Source organism: Carassius carassius, chromosome 10, assembly GCF_963082965.1.
Source record: "Carassius carassius chromosome 10, fCarCar2.1, whole genome shotgun sequence".
In the NCBI taxonomy this organism is placed as follows: domain Eukaryota; kingdom Metazoa; phylum Chordata; class Actinopteri; order Cypriniformes; family Cyprinidae; genus Carassius; species Carassius carassius.
Genome location: NC_081764.1, coordinates 6638169 through 6662788, shown reverse-complemented (window position 1 = coordinate 6662788; position 24620 = coordinate 6638169). Strand labels below are relative to the sequence as shown.

Below are 24620 nucleotides of genomic sequence, written 5' to 3'. Positions count from 1 at the left end.
TGCCGCATGGCAACGTGGTGTGAGTAAATAGCATTTATAGATAGATGGACTCGGGGAGAGGACCCTAAACACGATTGATAGATATATTCAATGATGCTGGGCACTTTTCACTTGCCAAACATGTCAACTGAAGTGATACGCCACTGGCAGCTATATGTCAACCTCCATTTTATCTCCATTAGTATGTCAGATGGGTGTACACATGCTGCATCAACAAAGAAAATCCATAATTATACCATACAGACAAAATGAATGTAGACAACTTTAAAGGGATGCAAAAACCTTATGCACTGCAAAAACATCTCATTAGTATTCATAAGTATTTGTTTGTACACATAATCAAACTGATACCATATGGATAGCTTCTAAAATGTTTTATAACATGAACTTTATTGATTGTTTTATATATATAAAATTTTTTATTAATTAAATTTAATTCATTTTAAGCTTGTTTACCTGATTGGACATTTAAGCTACAGTACTTAATTCTTCTCAGTAAAAAAAAGGGTGGGGGGGGGGTTCTTTAAATTAATAGAATATCAATAAGTAAAGGAAATGTATGTAGAGAAACGTCTCGGTTACGTACGTAACCTTCGTTCCCTGATGGAGGGAATGGAGACGTTATGTCGAACGACATATGGGGTCTCACTTGGGAGGGTAATCATCTCTGAGTTTAAGAGAAAACGCCAATGAAAATTGGCTAGTGGATTTAACATACCTGAGCCACTCCCCGTGCCAACGGGTATAAATAGGGCGACAGGTGCATCCACTCATTAGGTTTTACGCTGAGGAGCCGAGAACGTGTCCCGGCAACAGACCGGTTCAAGGTTCCCTCCATCAGGGAACGAGGGTTACGTACGTAACTGAGACGTTCCCTATCTGTCGGTCACTACGAGTTATGTCAAACGACATATGGGGTCCTATGGAAAACGGCAAAACCTGAACACCGTCACAACCCTGTGGCGCTGCAATTGTCGGCAAGCCGTGGCATGTTGTTGTCACAACAGATGCCTCCAACACGGGCTGGGGCGCGACATGCAACGGGCGGGCAGCTTCAGGGTCCTGGACAGGACCTCGACTTCTTTGGCTCATCAACTGTCCGGGTAGACCTGTTCACTTCCCACGAGTCCTCCCACTGCCAGCTGTACATATGTTGTTCGACATAACTCGTAGTGACCGACAGATAGGGAACTACATATGTGCAGTGTATATATATATATATATATATATATATATATATATATATATATATATATATATATATATATACACAGTACAGACCAAAAGATTGGAAACATTACTATTTTTTATGTTTTTGGAAGAAGTTTCTTCTGCTCATTAAGCCTGCATTTATTTGAACAAAAATACAGAAAAGAATTTAATATTGTGATATATTATTACAATTTAAAATAATTGTTTTTAAATTTATTATACTTTAAATTATAATTTATTTCTGTGATGCAAAGCTGAATTTTTAGGATCATTATCACATGATCCTTTAGAAATCATTCTAATATGATGATTCATTATCAAAGTTGGAAACAGTTCTGCTGCTTAATATTTTTTCAGAACATGTGATACTTTTTTAGGATACTTTGATGAATAAAAAGTAAAAAAAAAAAGTAAAAAAAGAAGCTATGTTTTTAAAATATAAATATTTTGTAATAACAATATACACTACTGATCAGTAATTTTGGGTCAGTAATTTTTTTTCTTTCTTTTTTTTTTAAATAAATACTTTTATTCAGCAAGGATGTGTTAAATTGATAAAAAGTGATAGTAAAGAAAATATATTATTAGAATATATATTATTAGAATTTTTTTTTTTTTTTTTTTTTTTTTTTATAAATGCTGTTCTTTTTAACCTTTTATTCATCAAATATATTAGACAACAGAACTGTTTCCAACACTCATAATAAATGAGAATATTAGAATGATTTCTAAATGATCATGTGATAGACTGGATGTTACATGTGACACTGAAGGCTGGAGTAATGATGCTGAAAATTCAGCTTTTTGCATCACAGGAATATATTATTTTTTTTAAAGTATATTGAAATAGAAAACTATTATTTTAAGTTGTAATAATATTTCACAATATTACTGTTTTTCTGTATTTTTGATCAAATAAATGCAGGCTTGATGAGCAGAAGAAACTTCTTTCAAAAACATTAAAAATAATAATGTTTCCAAACTTTTGGTCTGTACTGTATATATATATATATATATATATATATATATATATATATATATATATATATATATATATATATATATATTTCTGACTACATATTGTGCGAATCAGTATCTGGCCCCAAAAAAAAGCATGTGTAAGTTTGAACACCTGCGAACACTAATGAGATCACATAGTCCACAATCCACATTTTTGTTCTTGTTCTAAGTTTAACGTAGTTTTCTCCCCCCAAAAACCAGTCCGACATAAAAATAAATCTGTTGTGACTGAGCGGGCTGTCATGTTTACTTAAAGGTTCAATCCATTTTTGTTTCCGTCCGCACACGTTAGTCATCTCTGAGGCCTTCAGAAACCTGCTCAACAGCTCTCTAATAAAGCACCTTGGAGGTAGTTCTCCTTTTTGTGGTTGCTATAGTGTCTCCTTTGATTGTTTCATTTGCCCCTTTTTAAGATGCAAATGCAAATGTCTTTCGCATGAGTCATATAATTATTTAATGTCATTGATTCCTTTATATTTAGAGATGATCTGGTGTAAATGTTTTCCATAGGGGAAAACGGTGAACACATTATGTGTTTGTGTTCACACCTCTTGTTGTGTTACAAAATGACACTAGAATTGTTTTTTAAAATGAAGTTGAAAAGCTTGCAGGTTTATATGAAACAAAACAAGACAACCTGCTGAATCATATGATACCTGTTCTGTCATTAACACCCATTAACATGGACAAATCCAATTATAGTTTATAGTTTGCTCAAAATAGTTTTTGTGCTGTAAATCCTTTATATTTTCACACAGAGGTCACTTCAGGAGGGTGGTGGTTATGTATGATAGTAATCTCACCCCGTAGCTCTTTTTTAATTATTTAAATTAATTGTAGTATAACCAAAATGCCTAGTTTGTCTATCATAAATCAGATATTTATTAATACAGACAAATTGTTTGTTTTCTCTGCCAGTTACTTGTAAATTCTTAATTTGTCTGTATTCTCATAGACAAGTTAATAATTTAAAAGTGCATTACTTGCATTATAGATGATATATGCGGTCAGAGAAGTTTAGACAGAGAGAGAGATGGATGAGTATCTTATAAGGCTTTTATGTTAAGTCTTCTCTTTTTCTTTCTCACCAGTGCGAGTGTTGTACAATCACATGGTTTTTCACTTTCTAACGCTGACATATTTAATTAATCAAGAGTGAAATTCTTTAATCTGGAGAGATTTAATTTAAGAATGAAGCTCCATAGATCATTTCACATCGTAAAGGTTGAAACGCTGGCTCATAATTATTATTATCCATCTCTAAAAGCAGAATTATCCCTTGAAAGGATGTTTTATTTCTCATATGCGGGAGTTGGATTTCACACTCAAGCATTAACTGCTCTTTCAACTCAAAACGGAGTCAAAAAAGAGGCTAACAGGATGGTGATTGGCTCTCAGCCCGCCTCATTACTTCAAGTCACCGTCTGCCCTGTGCATGTAGTTTGTTGGTTGCATCATCTCGCACCTTTTTTTTTCCATTATTTCTCTTCATTAACGCAGTCCTCAAACATGTCCGCTCTGTCATTATTGATAACATTTATCTAGACACTTCGTAATGCGTCTGAGGATGGGGAGCAGCCCGTTAAATTGGTTATCAATCAGCCTGCGGAGGAAGATGCATCTTTTCTATCTGGAGGAATTGCACGATTATCTTCAGATTTATATTTGAAAGAAAGTGTCACCGGCGTCTATTGGACACCCACCCAGAGCGTTTACTCTCAATTGTGCGTCGGTGCATCCTTGTTGACGTACAAATGTTCCGTATATGATCTAGCACCTAACTGTCACTATCAATAAGGCACTGAGACTAAGACAGGGACATTTACATCTGCAATTTCATTTAGGAGTGGAAACCTGGTTTGCCCGTGTACATCAGCATCTGCCGTAGCCCTTATGGGAGATGACAGTGGTTTATTTAAATTGACTGCAGTGATATGAGGGCTGAAAAATACCTGTCACAATAGATTCTCAATGGATAAGTTGCACGTAAACCCTCGCAGCAAACAGCAGTTGGAAACCGAGCATTGTGTCAGCCCTGGTGATGTCCCAATCATCAGAACGCTGAGAGGATATTACCCAGATTAATTAGTCTTAATTAGAAATTGGTTTTGCTGGACAGAGATTAACTGAGGATCAAATCATGTGTTTGGATGTTGGACAATGATATCAGGGCTGGTGAGAAATCATTCTCGTAATGAGTTCCCTTGATGTTGCATGTGACGTTTACAATTATCCCACCAGCACCTCGTCACTTAAAACTGCAGTGCACACATTGAAACATAATCAAAAAAATAAGTAAGATGTAAGACTGTTTAACCACTTTTATTATTACATTTTTTTATGCATTTTAATAAAAAAACAATCATAAAATAGTGGTATAATATATTTCTTATTGTTATATTTTAAAATAAACAATAAGGAATATACTTATAAATGTAAGTTAGATTATACAATATTTTTATTCATTTACAGTACACCTTTAGTCCACGTTATAATTCTATAGTTTCTATAGGTTTTTTTAACCACTACTATTACTACTTATTCCTTTTATAATATGTTTTAATGTTATTATATTATATTATTTATGATATAAACAGTATATTTTACTTTCAGTGGTGTTCAGTAGTGCACATTTGACACATTTAATTTTGACTAATTTTTTATTTTATAGGCTTTTATAATTGTGATTTGATGGAATTTTACCCAAGGCTCTTTTGAAAAAGGACTAAATCTTTCTCACATTGCGCACATAACCAAGAGGCTCTATTTCAATTATCCCTTTGTGATGTTTTCGACCCATGTTGTCTGAGTACGCACTTCAGAAAAGGGGATTGCAAGATCCGCAAGGTTATCACGGAGGGTGGAAACCCTTTGTTGGAAGAGGTTGCAGTGGTCAGGTCTTTTGTCAGTTTTCTTTTGGTGCGATTTTGTATTGGAGGTATTGGAGTAAAGATAAGGAGCCCTGGTCATTTCTAAACTGCCTTTGGAGTGTGCATGAAGAGAAAAAAGGCATGGAGAATGACGACAGATATGTAACAGATTTGGTATAGATTTTATTTGTTGGCTAAGAATCTTAAGAATCATGAATCAAGAATGTTTTTATAGGAGCTGTGGTAGTCATGTAAACGAAGCTCATGACATTTCCTGATCCTATTATGTCCCTTTCTCCCCATTGCTCTCTCTGAGTCTATAAATAAAAAAATGGCAAAAATAAAAATACTTATCTATATTGTACTGTTAAAAACACAAATTGGGTTACTATCCAATTTAAAAGTAAATTAATTTACTTTGGACTGTCAATTGTAATCTTCAGTGATGTAGTTTTGGGTTTTGTCCTATTTTGTGTCTTTTTAGTTGTATTATTCCTCCAGTGGAACACAAAGTTTTGATGGTGGGTATGAGTTTTTCATAGAACACACAGGAAACATTTACTTTTAGTTGTTTTATCTAGTTTTACTCAACATCAGGGCTACATGACAATGTTTTCAAAGTTTTTAGTTTGCTTCAGTGGTGGGTTTTCATAGATTAAGTTTAAGTTTATTCACTAATACCACTACCAGCAAATTCTATAATACAGCGGCGGTACAGAATACAAATTTGGAATAGTGAAATGGGTCCCCCAAAGAAGCTAAAAAAGCTTATAGGTTGGGGCCCATAGTTTCTGAAAAAAAAAGATTTGGTACAGACAAGGTACACAGTTACCACCTGTAACCAAAACGATGGTAAATGAACTGCAAGCACGCAAGAGCGCACCAATACAGACATAAAAATACATACACATACACTCATACATCCCAGTAGACCATGAAAAGACAGTTATATATTAAATATAGGTTGATAGATAATATTTTTTAGTTGTCTTTTGAGGTAGAGTCTTTTAAAGAGCAAGCCAAACATGCTTTTCTGCTCCAAATTCATCATAAAAGTTCAATATAATTGCATATTTTTATTCCTAATTATGAATTTTACAAAATTTGACACTGTCTTAACCACTCATGCTGAAGAAACTTCTGTATACAGTTTTTCCTATGTTATGTTGTTCTTATTATAAAAACAGTAATATTGATAATGCATAATTTTATATTTATATTTTTTTATATTTCATTATAGGTTTCTATAATATAGTTTCTATAATTTATTATATGTAACTGATTTGTAGAGCTTCTTGTACACATTCCTATAATAAATATAGAATTCACACAAACAAAACAAATTATAAAAATATTCATATTTAATACATATGACAAGGTCACGGATGTTTTTTTTGGTTTGTTTTTTTAGTTTGATTTCTTGACTCTAGCCTCAGCAGGGGCCTGTCGCACAGAACTGCGCATTGGCTTTGCTCAATTGCTTTTGTGCCAGATCACTGTGAGCCTCCCAGAATGCTTGACCTGTATGAGACTGCAATATTCAAGTAGAAATATTAGAGGCAGTCGAATAATATGTAGTCTGGCTCTAGAATACTTCCACAGATCATTTAACCATATGTCATAATGCTTGGTCATTCTGTAGTAGTGTTCTTCTGTTCCTGTCACCTCCCTTCGACTACAATGAAGCACGGCATTAGCAATACAGAAGAAGCTGAATTCATTCCTTTGAGGTCATTGGTATTTCTCTTCAAGAAAAAGCCGGTCTGAAAGTTTCCACAGGTTGCCGTTAACGTATAGGGTCACATCCTCTCTCGACAGCTTTAATGATAGACAGTAACAGTAACAAGGTATTATGCAAGATGGTTATCACTCAGATTACACCACCGAGAGCTTGAGGGCGTCAGGTTTTTTCTATGCAATCTGTCACAAACGATGATGGAGCAAGGTAATAAGAGGCATTTTCTCCAGTTCTACAACCTTGAGAGTAGGACAGCAGTGTCAGCTTTGGCTTAAATGAATTCTCAGGTTTCACTTCAGAGATTTTCTTGCCACTGTTCAGGGCTGCAGAGACCAGCTTTCTCCCAACTCTGGCCTAAAGTACGAATTTGCGGATCAGCGCAACCACGCTTTCCCTCATCGAGGCACATTTCATCCATTAAGAATACAATATGAGGTATAAATAGCTTCTCGTTGGCTTACAATGGTAATTTTTCACCTGTTCAGTTCAGGCTGGTGCTTGTTTAAATATAGACCGTAGAGGAATCCGCCTTGTTTGGAGACTCCATGCCACTTCCACGCAAAGAACAAAGGGAGCCGAGGGACATCCGTCTACTACAAGAGACAGCAAACAATAACCTCAGTACATTACAAGGAGAAAAGGATGAAAGTTGTGAAGATATCGGGGACGGAAAAAAGGTGCATTATTCAACAAATTCTCCAACAAGTGCCGTTCCTACAGGAGAAGAGCGAGTAACATGCACTCTTCTGGGCTTCAAGGCGAGTGCTGTTGAATTCTGAATTAAATTGCCAGGCTAAGAGTTGACAGTAGAATACCAGGCAGTGCCGTATTGTCATCCCATTGTGTGAATCTGACAGAGAGTCGGTGAAAGATCTCATCCAAACAATAAAAGAAGCGAGCCTCATCCGACGGCCCCTCATTGTGTTCAGTACAAAACCCACAGCTTTGCCTTTCCAGTTTGATATCAGTCGAGATGTGGAAAGGTTGTTTCATGTGTCGTAGACCTGTAATTCCAGAATCAAATCCTCACACATAGATTGGAGCTCGTGCTGGGTGTCTGGGGTATTGTTCACGTGCTTAATGTAGTCAAACTGACGTTTGAGCAGAATAAACACAGCACCCTCAAGAGGCGCAGAAGTGAACTGCAGATGATTTTTTGCACCTGTTCTACACAAAGCTGCACTATGAAAGTGGAGGTGCTTGTCGCGTTCCCTCGTGAAAAGGCATCATTCTCTGTGTGAACTGAGACTTGGAAAGAAAGTGAGCTGGGCGTCACGGCTGCCGGGGCCGGTGGTGTGTTTTCTGTTTTTCGGAGTAGTGCATTCTGTGAGAGCAGATGGGACTTTAGGGGCTTAGCAGAGATCAGAAAGTGACACATGGTGGAGCTCAGGGACCGTTCATGGGACATTCACCTCTTAGTCTATCCTCAGATACTAGCCTGTAAGCTGACCGTCGTCTGTCATGGAGCTCTGAACTTGATCTTACTTTTAAGCAAAGTTCATTTGTAGTTTAATAATGATATGCTTTTTGATTAATTAATTGAATTAATCAGTTTCTCTCTATGAAAATCTCCCAAATTAAGATAACTGAAAGACATTATTATGGCAGATGAGTAAATTATTTAATATACACTACACTTCAAAAGTTTGGGTTCTGTAAGATGTTTTTGAAAGAAGTCTCATGCTCAATAAATATTATTACATATTAAAACAAATGTTTTGTATTTTTTATATATTTTAAAATGTTAAAATGCATCCTTTCTAAATAAAAGTATTAATTTCTAGAAAAAAAATCTTACTGACTCAAAAATTTTAAATGGTAGTGGATTTAGAAGTTAATAATGGTACTTTTTGAAAGGTTTTCAAGTTTAACCATTAATACAGTGGGTATAGAAAAAAATATTATTTTGCTTTAGTCTGTTGGTATTTGTCTCTACTAATTTTGTGTAATAATGTTGGGGCAGTTGTGGCCTAACAGTTAGAGTGTTGGACTTGCAATCCAAGGGTTGCAAGTTCGAGTCTCGAGCCAGCAGGAATTGTAGGTGGACACCGAACCCCCAACTGCTCCCTAGACGCCGCAGCATAAATGGCTGCCCACTGTGTGTGTGTGTGTGTGTGTGTGTGTGTGTGTGCGCGTGCACTTTGGATGGGTTAAAAGCACAGCACAATTTCTGAGTATGGGTCACCATACTTGGCTGTATATCACGTCACTTTTGCACATCTAGACTTTGCAATATTTGCCCACGCTTCTTGGCAGAACTGCTCAAGTTCAGTTAAATGTGATGGTGACTGTTTGTGGATTGCAGTCTTCAGATTTTCAGTAGGGTTTAAGTCTGGGTTCTGACGAGGCCATGCAAGGACATTCACCCTTTTCTCCTTCATCCACTGTGCTCAGTTTTGCTTGGTGCTTTGGGTCATTGTCATGTTGAAAGGTAAATCTTCTTCCCACTGACAACCTTATGGCAGAAGGCAGCAGATTTTTCTCAAGAATTTGACAGTATTTTGTCCCATCCATTTTTCCTTCTATCCTGACAAGTGCTCCAGTCACTGCTGCAGAGAAACACCCTATAACAGGATCTTACCATCTCCATGCTTTATTGTAGGAATGCTGTTATTTCGAATGTGAGCTGTATTCAGGGCCGGCTTCGCCGACAAGTGACACAGGCGGCCGCCTGGGGCGCCATCTGCTGGACGGGGCACAAAATTGCAGAATTAAAAAAAAAAAGTTAATTAAATGTATGTATCGTATTATGAAAGCTGCGCACACGCTGTACACTTTTACTGTGCACTGTCCACACACTGCTTGTATTTGTCCATTTCTTTTACTAGATTTACAATCCTAAAAAAGCTGGTTTTAGCACTTTAAATGATGGGCTAAATGAAAACACGTAATAAAATGAAAACACTATAACTGCTTTTCCTTGAGGTGAGATCTTAATGCTTCTCTATTGTTTTCTACTGTATCCTCCAGGTTGTTGCTTTTAAAAGGGTTGTTGTGTGAACATTTAAAATAAAAAATGAATAACTATGGAATAACTGTGGAGTTTCTCTTTCCCGGGGGGGTGCTCTCTCGCCTTGGGCACCAAATAACCTAGAGCCGGCCCTGGCTGTATTGGATTTCTGTCAAACATATTGTTTGGTGTTGAGGCCAAATAATTCAATTTTAGTCTCATCTGCCTCAGAATGTTCAAGGTGTGTTTTGGCAAAGCTCAGCCGTGACTGCATGTGGCCTTTCTTGAAGAGTGGCTTTTTTCTTGCAACCCTCCCATACAAGCCACATTTGTGAAGAATTTGTTATATTGTTTTCAGATGCACACAATGACCACTGTTTGTCATAAATTCCTGCAACTGCTGCAGAGTTGCTGTAGGCCTCTTGGTAGCCTCTCTGTCCAGTTTCCTCCTGACTCTTTCATCCAGTTTGGAGCGATGTCCTGATCCAGGGAGAGTCTGTGTTGTACCAAATAACTTCCACTTCTTAGATTTCACTGTGCTTCTAGGCATTGATAAAGCCTATGAATATTTGTATCCATCTCCTGACTTGTGCGTGTCCACAACTTTATCCCAGAGATCTTTTGATATTGCCTTGCCACCCAGAGTTGATTGTTTGCTTCAGTTGCACTACCAATGTCTGAAATGCTCCAGGAAAGCTCTTCAAAATGACCACAGCTGATCACAGTTGAAAGTCAAATGGCTTTGTGTGACATCGAGAAGGTGATTTTTAGTAGGGGTGATCCTTTTTACAACTCAGTGATTCTTTTTTTTCTGACATGGTGTTATATCTTTCACTTGAATGTTTTAAGTAACACTGAGTAAATACAGCTGGATAAAACAAAAACTTTGCCCATCTTCACTTCAGGCTTCAAAGCAACAAAATGTGATTATTTTAAAGGGGAGTGGTTCTTTTCTATACCCACTGTATATTGTTTTCCAGAGCCAACTATCATTACAACTGCTCCGAACACGCTGGACGTTACGGTTGGTGAGAGCATCATTCTTCCCTGCCAGGTGTCCTACGATCCCTCGTTGGAGCTCAAGTTCACCTGGTTTTTCAACGAGCAGCTCATCCACTTCGGCAGCCATGGAGGATACTTTGAAAAAGTTGGCGGAGTAAGATTGATTCTTTCTATCTATCTATCTATCTATCTATCTATCTATCTATCTATCTATCTATCTATCTATCTATCTATCTATCTATCTATCTATCTATCTATCTATCTATCTATCACAATGGAATATGACTGCACTTATATAGTCAAGTCAAGTCACCTTTATTTATATAGCGCTTTAAACGAATTTTTTTTTTTTACTTTTTTTAATTAATTTTAACTAGTTGTTTTTCCTTTCTTTTAAGAAATATTAAGGATTAATGCTTTGCCTATTAGCTGGAACCTGATTCAGGATGCCATATTTTCTCTTCACATACATATATGCAAAATTATATAAACTGTATTTATAAACTGTAAATTCTCAGCATCTTGTTCATCATGTCATCTGTATGAGCCCCGTCGCCAAAGAAACAAGCAATGGGGAACTTTCTTGATGGAAATGCTCTATTTTAAGAGCAAGAACTGCCAATCTTATATTATCTAACATGATTACTATGATTTAATGTGAGTGATGTATCTTAATAGCAGCACTTTAAGTGAAGAATGTGGAGAAAGTGTATACCCTGGATAAGGAAAAAGATGCAAAATTATTAATTCCACATATCTAGCTTTTGCTTAAGTCATTTAAACCATTCTAAGAGTCTTTCAAGGCAATAAGCCACGGTAGGAAAAAAAAACACTTTTTATTTATAACGATGCCTCATTACTCCTAGTTTGTGAACAGCTGTACAGAGATCTGGGAGAGAAAAAAAAATATATATATATATATATATTAATTTTTTGAAAGATATTAATACTTTTATTCAGCAAGGATGCATAAAATTGATCAAAACTGACAGTGAAGACATTCATAATGTAATTCAGTTCTTTTCTTTTGAACTTTCTATACATTAAAGTATTCTAAAAAGCATCACAGTTTCCACAAATCAGCACGAAATCAGCATATTGTAATGATTTCTGAAGGATCATGTGACACTGAAGACTGGAGAAATGATGCTGAAAATTCAGCTTTGCGATCACAGGAATAAATAAAAATGTAAAACACATGAAAATTAAAACATTTATTTAAAATTTTTGTTGCTATATTAATCAAAGCCTTAGTGAGGTTTAAAGACATCTGTTAAAAACAACAACAACAATAAAATATCTTATCAACCCCATACTATTGGACAGTAGTGTAAGTACATTTTAAAACAATTAAAAACAAGCTAATTCAATAGAAAGAAAAGCATAAGAGATATAAATATAATTCATTTAAAAATTAATTTCCTTTCTCTACCCAAACTGTGAATCATTACCATGACATCGACCTTTCTCTTTTAGCAGCACTCGGCGGGTGACATCATGATCCGGAACATTCAGCTGAGGCATGCTGGGAAGTACACGTGTGCAGTGCAGACCAAGGTGGACAGCAGCTCTATCGCAACAGACCTGATTGTCAGAGGTGAAAAAAAAATGCTTGAAACCCCATATAACACATTCACATTGTATACATCATATCATATATACAAGCATAATCTTTTACACACTATGACTATTGAATATTACATTTTGAATATAACATTTTGGAAAAACCCACTGGATACAGTGTTACAGACTGTTAAACAAGCCCTTGAAATATTTACCAAATAAAGGAAAGATGGGTTTTCCTTTTAGTAAAAAAAAAACAAAAATACCAATAAAAAATGAGACAATCTAATTAGAGCTTTAAAGTCAATAAAAACAAGTAGCTCAAAGTTAACCAGCTGCACAGCTGTGCTTTAGGCGGCCGTTCATATGCAGCCAACAAGCGTGACTGTGTGTGTGTGTGTGTGTGTGTGTGTGTGTGTGTGTGTGTGTGTGTGTGTGTGTGTGTGTGTGTGTGTGTGTGGGTGTGTGTGTGTGTGTGTGTGTGTGTGTGTGTGTGTGTGTGTTTCTGGTTTGCATGGCTGTCTTCTGTCTCAGGTCCCCCAGGCCCCCCTACCAGCATCCATGTGGATGAAGTCACAGATACCACTGCCACTCTCTCCTGGAGGCCTGGTCCTGATAATCACAGTCCAGTTACTGCCTACACCATCCAGGCTAGAACCCCTTTCTCCCTCGGCTGGCAAGCTGTTAGCACAGGTGGGGCTCCTAACCAGCCTTCACTGATCAAAACATTTGCTGCATAGTTTCTTTTTCCATCCCCCTGCTTTTTCCTCTCCTATTATGTATTGATATTTTCATCTTGTGTTTCTGAAAGTTTGTTTTGACTCATGTGTGGGCCTTTTGAAGGCTTGCGATTAACTAAACACTTATAAATGTATATATATGTATATGATATACAAATTTACTTTCCAGCAAAGTAAACAAAAAGATTAAAGGGTGATTCTCAAACATCTGTATTTTCTTAAAGCTTTTTTTCAAGATAAATTTAGATGTCTTTCTACGGAGCCCCGTACATGACATGCAAGAAAAAATAAATAAACAGGATTTACAAATTCGTTCCCTCAATGTACTAAAATGTGCACACATTTACAATTGTGTTCCCTCGATTAACTATTGCGTTCCCTCGATTTGCTAGATTGTGTGCACAATTTAGCAAATCGAGGGAACGAATTAGTAAATCGTGCACACTATTTATAAATCGAGTGAACGAAATAGTAAATCGTGAGCACTATTTATAAATCGAGTGAACAAAATAGTAAATCATGAGCACTATTTATAAATCGAGTGAACGAAATAGTAAATTGAGGGAACGCAATAGTAATCGTGTGCATGTTTTAGTACATTGAGGGAACGAATTAGTAAATCGTACACATGATTTAGCCTACTATTTTTTTCCTGCATGTCATGTGCGGGGCTCTGTATCTTTCCAAAAAAGACACTTGGAAAATCCAAAAGGACAACAAAGAACCAAATAATATAAGAAACACATATAAGCACATATGAAAGAAAAAAATTATCGTAAAATGATCTGATTGCAAGCAGAGAAGCAAAATTGGGTTAAAAGGTTTTGCGTTAATTGCGTTAAATTATTTTAATGCGTTAAGGATTGTAAAATCAATTGCATGCTTTAACGCATTAACGATGACAGCCCTAGTTTGAAGATAGATAGATAGATAGATAGATAGATAGATAGATAGATAGATAGATAGATAGATAGATAGATAGATAGATAGATAGATAGATAGATAGATAGATAGATAGAATCAATTTTTTTTTTTGATTATAGTGGACTCGCTAATGAAACCTACATTGTAATATTTAAGGATATTGCAATTGCAATATTTTACAGTACACCATATACAGTGATCTAATACAATATGACACCACAATACAGAAAAAATAAGTTGCATTAGTGGCGGCTCCAGACAATTTTGATTGGGGGGGCAATGGGGGTCCTGGTCATTTCAAGGGGGGTCTCATGAAAACCAACAAAAAATACAGTGGACATGGCTAATAACTGCATATTACTGCTACTAAACAACAAAAACAACACAGCATATGAACTACTTTGTTTTTAATTAATTAATCAATTGCAGTTTGCAAACAATATGCTCAAACTTTAAAGGGTTGGTTCATCCAAAAATTTTAATGATGTAATTAATAACTCACCCTCATGTCGTTCCAAACCCGTGAGACCTTCGTTTATCTTCGGAACACAGTTTAAGATATTTTAGATTTAGTCCGAGAGCTTTCAGTCCCTCCTTTGAAACTGTGTGAACAGTCTACTGTCCATGAGGGTCAGTTAGAATGTTTTGAAGCATCGAAAAATACAGTTTGGTCCAAAACTAGCAAAAACTACGACTTTATTCAGCATTGTCTTCTCTTCCATGTCTGTTGTGCACGAGTTCAAAACAAAGCAGTTTGTGATATCCGGTTCGCGAACGAATCATTCGATGTAACTGGATGTTTTTAAACCAGTTTACCAAATCGAACTGAATCATTTTAAACGGTTCGCGTCTCCAATACGCATTAATGCACAAATGACTTAAGCGGTTAACTTTTTTAATGTGGCTGACACTGCCTCTGAACAGGGCCGTGCAGAGACCTTTGGAGGGGCAGGTGCTCAAAGTATAAAAGGGGCACATGAAACAAGGCTTTAAATGGCGCTGTTCAAAATAACAATACAGCAATATATTGTGATGCATTCCTTGCTGATTCGCGTATCGATATGGATAATTATGTATTGATACAGCAGCAAATGCTTTGATGCAGTTTTGAAAAAGAAACAATACAGAAGACAATTTTAAGTTTAAAATAATAATAGCTCTGGGATTAGAAACTGAAATGTCTTAAATTGTCCCAGCCTGATGGCTTTTTCTTCTCTGTTCTACAGAATAATTAAGAACAGCTGTTATAGAAAAAACTATAGAAAACACTTATGCCTCTACATTTTCCTCATTTTCTTCCTCTTTCTCCATCTCCTCATCTGATCTATTACTTTCCACTCTCTGTCCATCTAGGAACAAGGTGATTAATATTATTATCTCTGTTGTAGTTGTCTAAAATTGAACACCTTTGCTATGTAAACAAATGACAGGCTACAAGTGTTATTCATATCCTTCACACTGCACTTTGATGTCAGGTACAGATGTATATGTCAGGTATATTATGCATTTTTTATTGACACTGATATTTTTACATTTATTTCCAGAGAGATATTATTGAGTTTACAGGCTAAAGTGGTCTTGCTGTTGTAAACACTGTTGCTCTTGTAGAAAAAAAAATATTTGCGTCACATTTAAAATATAATTATATTTTAATTCATTTCTGAATTGTTTTTATTTTTATAATGATAATTCAGACAATGAGAAAATTGTAATAAGCCTTACCAGTGTTGTGATAATTATTTTTAAAAAATAAATAAGTACTGTAATATAATAAAAGTTTAGTCAAATAACATAGAAAAGACCAGATCCCTCGATGCCTGTGAAACTTTTCTCCCTCAAACAGCACGCTAGTGTTACTTCTACACTACAGGCTACACACAGCAACATATCTGCATGTTCTCACATCGTTCTTGTAAAATAATAGTAAGTAAATAAATAAACATCAAAATCACTTCGCTGAGAATGAAACACCACTTACCAGCTGCCACGCGTGCAGCGTGAGGAATCGTCCCGGTAGGATGAGGTCGTCGTCGTCAGGTGAAAGGTCATCATGTTGGTCATTTTATTTACGGCTAAATTATTATTAATAAATTGTAGTAATATTATGATTGGGCGTGGGCAGGCATTGACAAAAGGGAATGTTATTACAAAAAAAATTCGAGTAAATTTTGCTTTGACAAAAGGACACTTAAGGGGCAAAGGAGCAGGTGCGCTCGATGTAATGTCATTGGCCATGACTGCCCTTGATTCAAGCCTTCAGTTTACCTGCGCTCATAACATTAGCACAGAATCAGTTCAGAATCAATCACCAAAAGAATCAGGTCGGTTCAGTTGCTCTGTGTGTCGGTCTGCTTCACGCTGAATAACACAACACATGTGCAGTATCATCAGCTCCTCGGTTCTCGAATCGGACTCGTCTGACAGAAACGGTTTTGGGTTCAGTGTACGAATAAATGTCGAAATTATTATTATTTATTATTGTTCTGCATAGTTTGAAGAGAAACATTTTTTAATCTTTATCCCAGATATATCTATATTTTAATCAGGAAGAGGGTGGGGGGTCAAGTGGGAGGTCAAGACGTTTTTTTGGCAGGGTCTTGAGACCCCCCCCTGGCGCCGCCGGTGCTCTTGACCTCTATGCCCTTGATTGTAATGTATAATTTGAACTGTAGGGTGTTTTTTTTTCTCTGCTTTCACAGCACCTGTCGATAAGCCCAGTTTTTGTATCGTACCTATGGAGCCTATTATCTCACCAAGCCAGAGAGATGCGTGCTGTGCCTGGTGTTTGTGTGAGCATGTGGGGGGCCTGTGCTGGCTCACAAGGGGGATCGTCTCACACTATGTGTGTTTTGTTTTGTTTTAGTGCCAAAGGTGGTCGGGGGCTCGCATCTGACTGCTACAGTCATCGAGCTTAACCCCTGGGTGGAGTATGAGTTCAGAGTGTTGGCAAGGAATGCAGTGGGCACAGGAGAGCCCAGCAAACCCTCGAAGAAAGCCAGAACTAAAGAAACAGGTTAGTGCTTCTGTCACATCAGTCTCCATGTGGCTCTTTCAATTAGCATCCTGTGGTGTGAATCTTCACTATTTCCATACTTACATTGAATGAGGGAGTCAAACCAGAATTTCACAGAAACTTGGAAGCAGTGCATAGTAAAATACTAAAAAGCACTTTAGCAACCACACAATAATATCCTTAAACATTATTACGGCTTATTTCACATGTGCAAACACCACTCACATTTCATCAAAAATTTAAAAATGTAGTTATGCATGCAGTTTTATAGCCTCATATAAATCATTAAAAGGCTATATGGAGTATTTGTACTTTAAACAATTAATTTCTCACACTGCAGGTCCATTTAATATACTCTTGTCCTTATACATATATGGTAATATATAAATAAATATACACTAATGTTTTTGAAAGATGTTTCTTAAGCTCACCAAGGATGCATTTTTTTTTATCAAAAATATTATTTAGATGAAAATTACTATTTTCTATTTTAATATATTTTAAAATATTATTTATAATTGTGATGCAATGCAGAATTTTCAGCATCCTTACTCTAGTCTTCAGTATCACATGATCCTTCAGAAATCATTCTAACATGTTGATTTTCTGCTTAAGAAACATTTATTTTTATTTTCAACATTGAAAACAGTTATGCTGCTTAGTATTTTTAGAAACCACAATATTTGATATTTCATTTTAAACCATTTTTTTAAACATTATGAATGTTTTTACTGTCCCTTTTTTGAATGTTTTGAATGTTACGGTCACATCAGGGTGATTAAAGTGATTAAAAATGTCAAAAAAGAAATGGTGACCATTATCTAAAAATATACACTTATTGTTATACATTCAGACATTTTTAACGTATAAATCATATCAGTTTTAATTGTCAGTTCACATTCAAACTGTATAATAAAAATGTGCAAATAGAAATTGTGGCCAGCATCTAAAAATATAAACATGTCCATATGCATTAAACATTGTTTAACATATTTTAACTCAAATCATATCCATATTATCAAATCATATGCAATAACTGAAGTCTTAAATGGTCAGACCTAAGCTGGACTAAGGAAATCTTTTCCTTCCTCCAGTTCCCAAGGTCACCCCAGCCAACGTGAGCGGAGGAGGTGGCAGTCGATCAGAGTTAGTCATCACTTGGGAGGTAAGATGGCCTGTGCACTTCACTTGCCCGTCTGTCGGTGTGTGTGTGTGTGTGTGTGTGTGTGTGTGTTTCTCTCCCTTAGTGAGTCTTTTGTATACAGTCTCCTTTTGCAAGCTGGCTACACACTATTGTTCCCTTTCTTTGAGGTTTTCATTAATCATGGTAAAGCGGATACACATAACACTTAATTTTCTGTAAGAGCTGCGCAGAAATAACTGCTGCTGTCATACAAGAGAAGCAGCAAAGATAATTAAATGGAGTTACCCGTGAATTTTTTCAAGGATTATGTTCTTTCTCTCTCTATCTCCTTTCATGGAGACATGTTCTATTGTTCAGGTTTGAGAGTCAGCTGGTGTTATCTATTGAGCTAGACGTTTGTCACGGGGAGCTTGAAACTTCACTTCAAGACTTTCTCATTGTATTGTCTTTGAAATAAAAGTTATGGATACCACAGAACACCATACTAGAGAATTTCATGTCTTATTTTACTCCATAACCAACACGTCCCACTAATGCAAGGGGTACTGGTGGATTTTACTGTACAAAACCTAGTGTCATATTGTATTTTAAGGCGTCATAGGTGCTCATCTAAAGCAAAGCCTATTACATATTGTAGATTTAAGTTACCTTTTTTTCCAAAGTATAAGACAGCAACTTCTGTAGTTTTTACAGAAAAATTGTTATATTGCATTGCAACAAGTTCAGAAAAATCCTATCCAAGATGGCAGACAAAGCAAAATAGATTTCAATATTAATAAATATTATTTTATATTTTTATATTGTATTTCAATGTCTTCATTAACGATATTTAAACTGAACCGAAAAAACGCAATACACCACCCACGATACATATCACGGTATGCTACTCTTGGTACATTGCATGTTGTCATCTTGAAATCACAGTAATTACGACATGGCATAAATTCAGCATTATTTTTCGACACTTAAGTAAGCCATTTTCTGTGAATGTTTGAGACTTCCGGTTTATTAGCAGCTGTAGGGAAATAACCATAGACATGGTTATAAAAACATAGACGTAGTGTTCGTGACATCACCCGTAGATTTCTGAAGAAAGTTTTTAAAGCTCAAAGTAGGCGGAGCGGGCCGTCACCATCTTGGCAGCGCGTCACTGCCAGATAATTGAAAATGGGCAAAAAGGCGGGAGCTGGTTGCTGAAGCCGCCCCCACCTAGCTCGACGGCAGTGTCAGCAGCGGCAATCCACCTGTCACTCAAGTGGTCACGCCCTTAATTATGCAGAACTTTATGACTTAATATAATTTAAGCGAATAAGTTATAAAAAAAAATCACCCCTTCACAGTTGTCATGAAGGACAAAATTTGCTATGTAGACCAAAACCAGTTTTTGTACCATGCTGCAAGCAATTTAATTTTTTTCTATGCTGTCAAGTTGGGCATTTAACATAGGGAGTCTATGGGACTGATTCCCTTTTACAGCCAGCCTCTAGCTGCCAGTCGATGAATTGCAGTTTTAGTCACTTCCGTGTTGGTTTCACGAGAGGAAAGTTTGCACTACAAACCAGTGTGTTCATAATTAAGATAATAAATTTAAGTAATATGGTAAGATAGACCAATTTGCAATATCAAGCAGCAAAATGAGCTGTTTTGTACAGCTAAAAATAGCTGGAAGCGGATTAGACCGGAAGCCATACACACAAAATTTCCAAATGGCTGCGCATGCTCTTGCGGGGAAAATAAGATGGATAGCTGAAATCATATAAATAATAATAATAATAATAATTCAATAAAATTGGCAAAGTTAAAAAACTGACCTTTTAAAAGTCTTGAGTACTGCATTGTTAGCTTAGTAACGTGCCAAACTTGAAATCATTTGTGAGTTGAATGCTTTTTGTATGATTCCCAGAGATTCTGCTGCTCCAGATCAGCCACTTATGAGGTTTAATTTGACCCACAGTGTAGTTGTAGAAAGCAGCTGACTGTGTAGATACTATACAGTTATCCAGCTCATATGTTTTGGAACACATCCCGTTAGTTTTGGTTTCTCCAAAGAAAACGGTTATATTCACAGCAGACACTGGAGTGAGCGCTTGATTATAGTTGCATTTTTATTTATCCATTCAGCTCTATGCACACATGTTCGAGTGTGAAAACATAATCTGACCCTCTTCTTTGTGTCACATGCCACGGTGTCGGATTAATGAATGCTATCTTCTGGTGGTCTCAGTGTTACTGAACCGCATTACCGCATGGTCAGTGGCAGGCCGATACTTCAAACAAAACCACCATGATATCATTACCTGGCAAAACGATTTCCTGGGAGATGGAATCCCTCTCTTGCTGAAGGGGCTGGGATGACAGATGTTGCCTCGCACCACAGCAGAGATTAGCGCCAATGCGCCATCTGATGCCTGACAGGTGTCAGGGAAGTCATAGTCCTGCGAGTTAATAGAAAACACACCTTACAAACAAGTCTCATGGTTACCCAGTGAAAGCATGACATTTAGAAGTCATTACTATTGTACATGTCCAAAACGTGGTTGTTTTTGTCTATTATGTGCATGTACGATGACAATATTTTGGACGGGATTTATAATACATTTTTGTAGTGTACTGTAGAATTATGTGTTTTATTTGTGGGTGTGAATGTGTGTTTGCAGCCCGTTCCTGAAGAGCTGCAGAACGGAGCAGGGTTTGGCTACGTAGTTGCTTTCCGGCCCTTTGGTGCCACCGGGTGGATGCAGGCGGCAGTTCCCTCTCCTGAAGCCTCCAAATATGTCTTCAAAAACGAGACCATTTTACCCTTTTCTCCATTCCAAGTCAAAGTGGGGGTGTACAATAACAAGGGGGAAGGACCTTTTGGACCCGTGGTTACCATCTACTCTGCTGAGGAGGGTCAGTCACATTAACCGTAGCATTTGGTTATGTGCAACAGAGAAATTTAAGTTGAATGTACCTTTTGACATTTCGCTGTGGAACTCTTAGCAGGCAGTTAATAGGAGCCAAGTTAACTGAAGTGTGTTGTGCCAGAACCCATTAATCATGGTCTGCCTTGTTTTTCAAAAAGAGTTGGACTTTGAAGACATTTGTTGAATGAAACGTTCTAATCGAAGAATTTCTCCTTCGAATCCAGAGCCTGGAAGGGCACCCAGTCGACTCAGAGCCAAGAGTCTTTCAGCGTTTGATGTTGAGGTATATTGGAAAGCCCTTCCCTGGAGCACAAGCAAGAAACGTGTTCTCGGCTATGAGGTACACTAAATACTGTCAAAATAAAGTTACATTCATTATACATATCATCATTATTTTTCAAAATCCTGTTAAAAACTTGTAAATCATTACAAACTGTTTTTTTTTCCAATGAACATGAATAAAACTTCAAAATGTGTACTTTTAAATTATGCTTCAATAAATGTAAAGCATCACTCACATTTTCTTCAAATGTAAATATTCTTTAATTGTTCTTATTACTGAGCTATAAAAGTTTTTTTTTTTGTTTTCCTCTAAATCCTACAAAATAAATCTATTGTTAACATAAATTTTAAAAAAAACATTGATTAGCTCATAATTTTGTAAACTAATGACTCCATTAGTCACATTAAAAAAACCTGATATTTAAAACTTTTTTCATTTAAAACTACATGTCTTTAGATTTTGAATAAAAACTATATTTATAAGAAAGAAATTAAGAAATAAATAGTTTTAATCAGCAAGGACACATTAAATTGTTTAAAGGTAGCAGTTAAGACATTTGTAATTTGACAGAAAATAAAGAAATAAATGCCGTTCTCTTTCTTTTTTAAACTTTCTATTAATCAAACTATCCTGGGAATTTCCACAACAGCACTGTTTTCAATATTGATAATAAAATATATTGTGCAGTAAATCAGCAGTAATGACTGACTAAAATGTCTGATCAAATAAATACGGTCTTGGCAAACATAGTCTTTCAAAAACATTTAAAATTCGTACCGACATCAAACTTTTGAACAGCAGTGTACATTCTTAATTTTGAGAGCTTAGGGACGCGGTTTATAAACTATAGTGACTATCTGTCAACCCTCTCTTTTTTCCCGGGATTATCCCGTATTTTACCATTCTATCCCGCTATCATCCATTTAAATATTTTCATGTACACCTCTTGTATTTTTAATCTTTCTATTAAAAAATCCCACAACATTACACTTCAAAAGGCTATGGTTTATTTGGTTAAATATGAGCACTGCAACGATTACCGATTACCAAGAAATGGCTATATTCCTGGCGAAAAATGAAAGAATGAAGAGAGAATGAATTAGCATTTTTCAATAAGCCCTTCAAGTTCATTAAGGTTCATTTCAATATCGCCACACTTCAGTGGCTGAGTAACCAAAGCACCTATAAGCAGATAGCCTGGAATTCAGATATGCCACAAAGAAAATTATAAGTGAATTCTTTGTCCCACTAGTTTTAAATGATTTTGCACCAAGTTTAATAAAGTTTAATGTTGAGTGGTTCTGTTTTGTCTTTCTCTGTAGTTGAGATACTGGGAGAAGAATGAGAAAGAAGACACAGCTAGTTTGCTAAGGACAGTAGGAAACCGGACGGTGGCCATTATTCAAGGGTTAAAAGGATGTACCACCTATTATATAACGGTGAGAGCCTACAACACAGCAGGAACAGGACCACCAAGTCCAGCGGTCAACGTTACCACCAAAAAGCCTCGTAAGTAACTTTTTAATTTTTAAAAGGAATGATTGAAGCAGATGTTACAGAATGCATGAGCATTAAGGTTTAAGGGTAGTAGCACTTATAGTATTAGATTACTGTTTTAAAGTTTCTATGTCTTCATCCAGCCCCTAGCCAGCCGCCGTCAAAAGTCATGTGGAATACATCAAACTCCAAAATCATTCTGACCTGGGAACAGGTGAAACCTCTGGAAAATGAATCTGAGGTCATGGGATACAAGGTAAGTCACATCTTCTTGCCGAACTGAAAAGCTTCGTCTGCTGCATATCTAACAACACTCTTTAGCCTTAAATACATTCACAATGTGACACAGCAACTTATTGCTCAATGATTAAACAGCTTTCAATGCTTTCAGTGCACCACCAAATGCTTTGATATGTGTATAGCAACGACTCCAGACATGGCACAAAGCATCTGTTGGTTTGTTTATATTGTTTTACTGGAATTTAATTGCTGAAAATCCTGGTGTAAAAGCTCCATATGATCTTTCATGCCAAATATTCACTCTAAATATTTGCAGTTGGTGTAAAAGAACCTTTATTTCGCTTATAGTTGGAGCTAAAATATTTAGACTGAGTGATTTAGACTGATTGCCCATCAGCCACTTTGCTATCTTCATGCATCAGCCATTGAAAATCCCATATCATTCTGATAACAAGCGGGACAGTGTAAATGGAGGTAATTGTTTAAAAATAAATTGTTATTGTTTTGTAGGTACTGTATAAGCGGAACCAATTCAGCAGGCCCAGCATTATGGAGACCAACACCACCTCAGTGGAGCTGTCGCTACCTACCGATGAGGAGTACATCATCCAGATCAGGTCTTTTGGAGAAGGAGGGGATGGCAGCAGCAGCCGACAGATCACCATTCCCAAAATATCAGGTAGATCATCCTCTGCTAATTGACTTCTTTTCAATTCAGTTTTGATTTTATGCTATTTATTTAAAAGAAAAAGGTTGAAGGCTACGATTTTTTTTTTAATAGAATGCATTATAAATATACAAATATAATTTTTAAGGGATGATTTACAATCAGCAGGTCGTTATTACAAAATTAAATTCAACAGGGCGATTAGACTTGAATCAGCCTGAAGGGATTCATTTTCCGCTAACAACTGGCTGACTGTACATTATCCTGCTGATTACACGACTTCTCATCAAATAAATTAATAAATGGACAACTGGACATGAAATATGCATTTATTTTAAATTATATTTTAAGTGGTTATTTATTCCTGTGATGGCAAAGCTGAATTTTCAGCATCATTACTCCAGTCTTCAGTGTCACATGATCCTTCAGAAATCATATAAATATGCTGATTTGATGCTTAAGAAACATGTATTATTATCATCAGTTGAAAACAGTTGTAGTGCAGTGCAGCTTCATAAACTTGTGGAAACTGTGATGCACTTTTTTTCATTTGATGAATAGAAAGGTCAAAAGAACAATGTCTTTACTTATCAATTTAAAAAAAAACATTTGACCTTGTAATGTGACCCTATGATAGTATCCTGTATAATATAATATAATATAATATAATATAATATAATATAATATAATATAATATAATATAATATAATATAATATAATATAATATAATATAATATAATATAATATAATATAATATAATATAATATAATATAATATAATATAATATGAGCTCCTAAAAATTGTTCCTCTGAATCTCTTCACTGTTTAAGCTTCAACAACTCAGCTGAAGT

The 24620-nt window shown here is 36.1% G+C and overlaps 1 protein-coding gene across 2 annotated transcripts in view; it reads left to right on the top strand.

The window, feature by feature from the left end:
- Nucleotides 1-24620, top strand: part of LOC132151643 (contactin-4-like) — a 148379-nt gene that overhangs the window by 123423 nt on the left and 336 nt on the right. Inside the window, exons 12-21 of one of the 2 annotated variants that reach the window (XM_059559899.1) lie at nt 10771-10946; nt 12272-12389; nt 12890-13048; nt 16883-17032; nt 18127-18197; nt 20834-21068; nt 21307-21422; nt 22688-22874; nt 23006-23118; nt 23613-23781. In XM_059559899.1, coding sequence (XP_059415882.1) covers nt 10771-10946; nt 12272-12389; nt 12890-13048; nt 16883-17032; nt 18127-18197; nt 20834-21068; nt 21307-21422; nt 22688-22874; nt 23006-23118; nt 23613-23781 — 1494 coding nt within the window. Of the gene's footprint in view, nt 1-10770; nt 10947-12268; nt 12390-12889; nt 13049-16882; nt 17033-18126; nt 18198-20833; nt 21069-21306; nt 21423-22687; nt 22875-23005; nt 23119-23612; nt 23782-24620 lie in introns of both variants that reach the window. The other variant, XM_059559898.1, reaches the window with a different exon arrangement.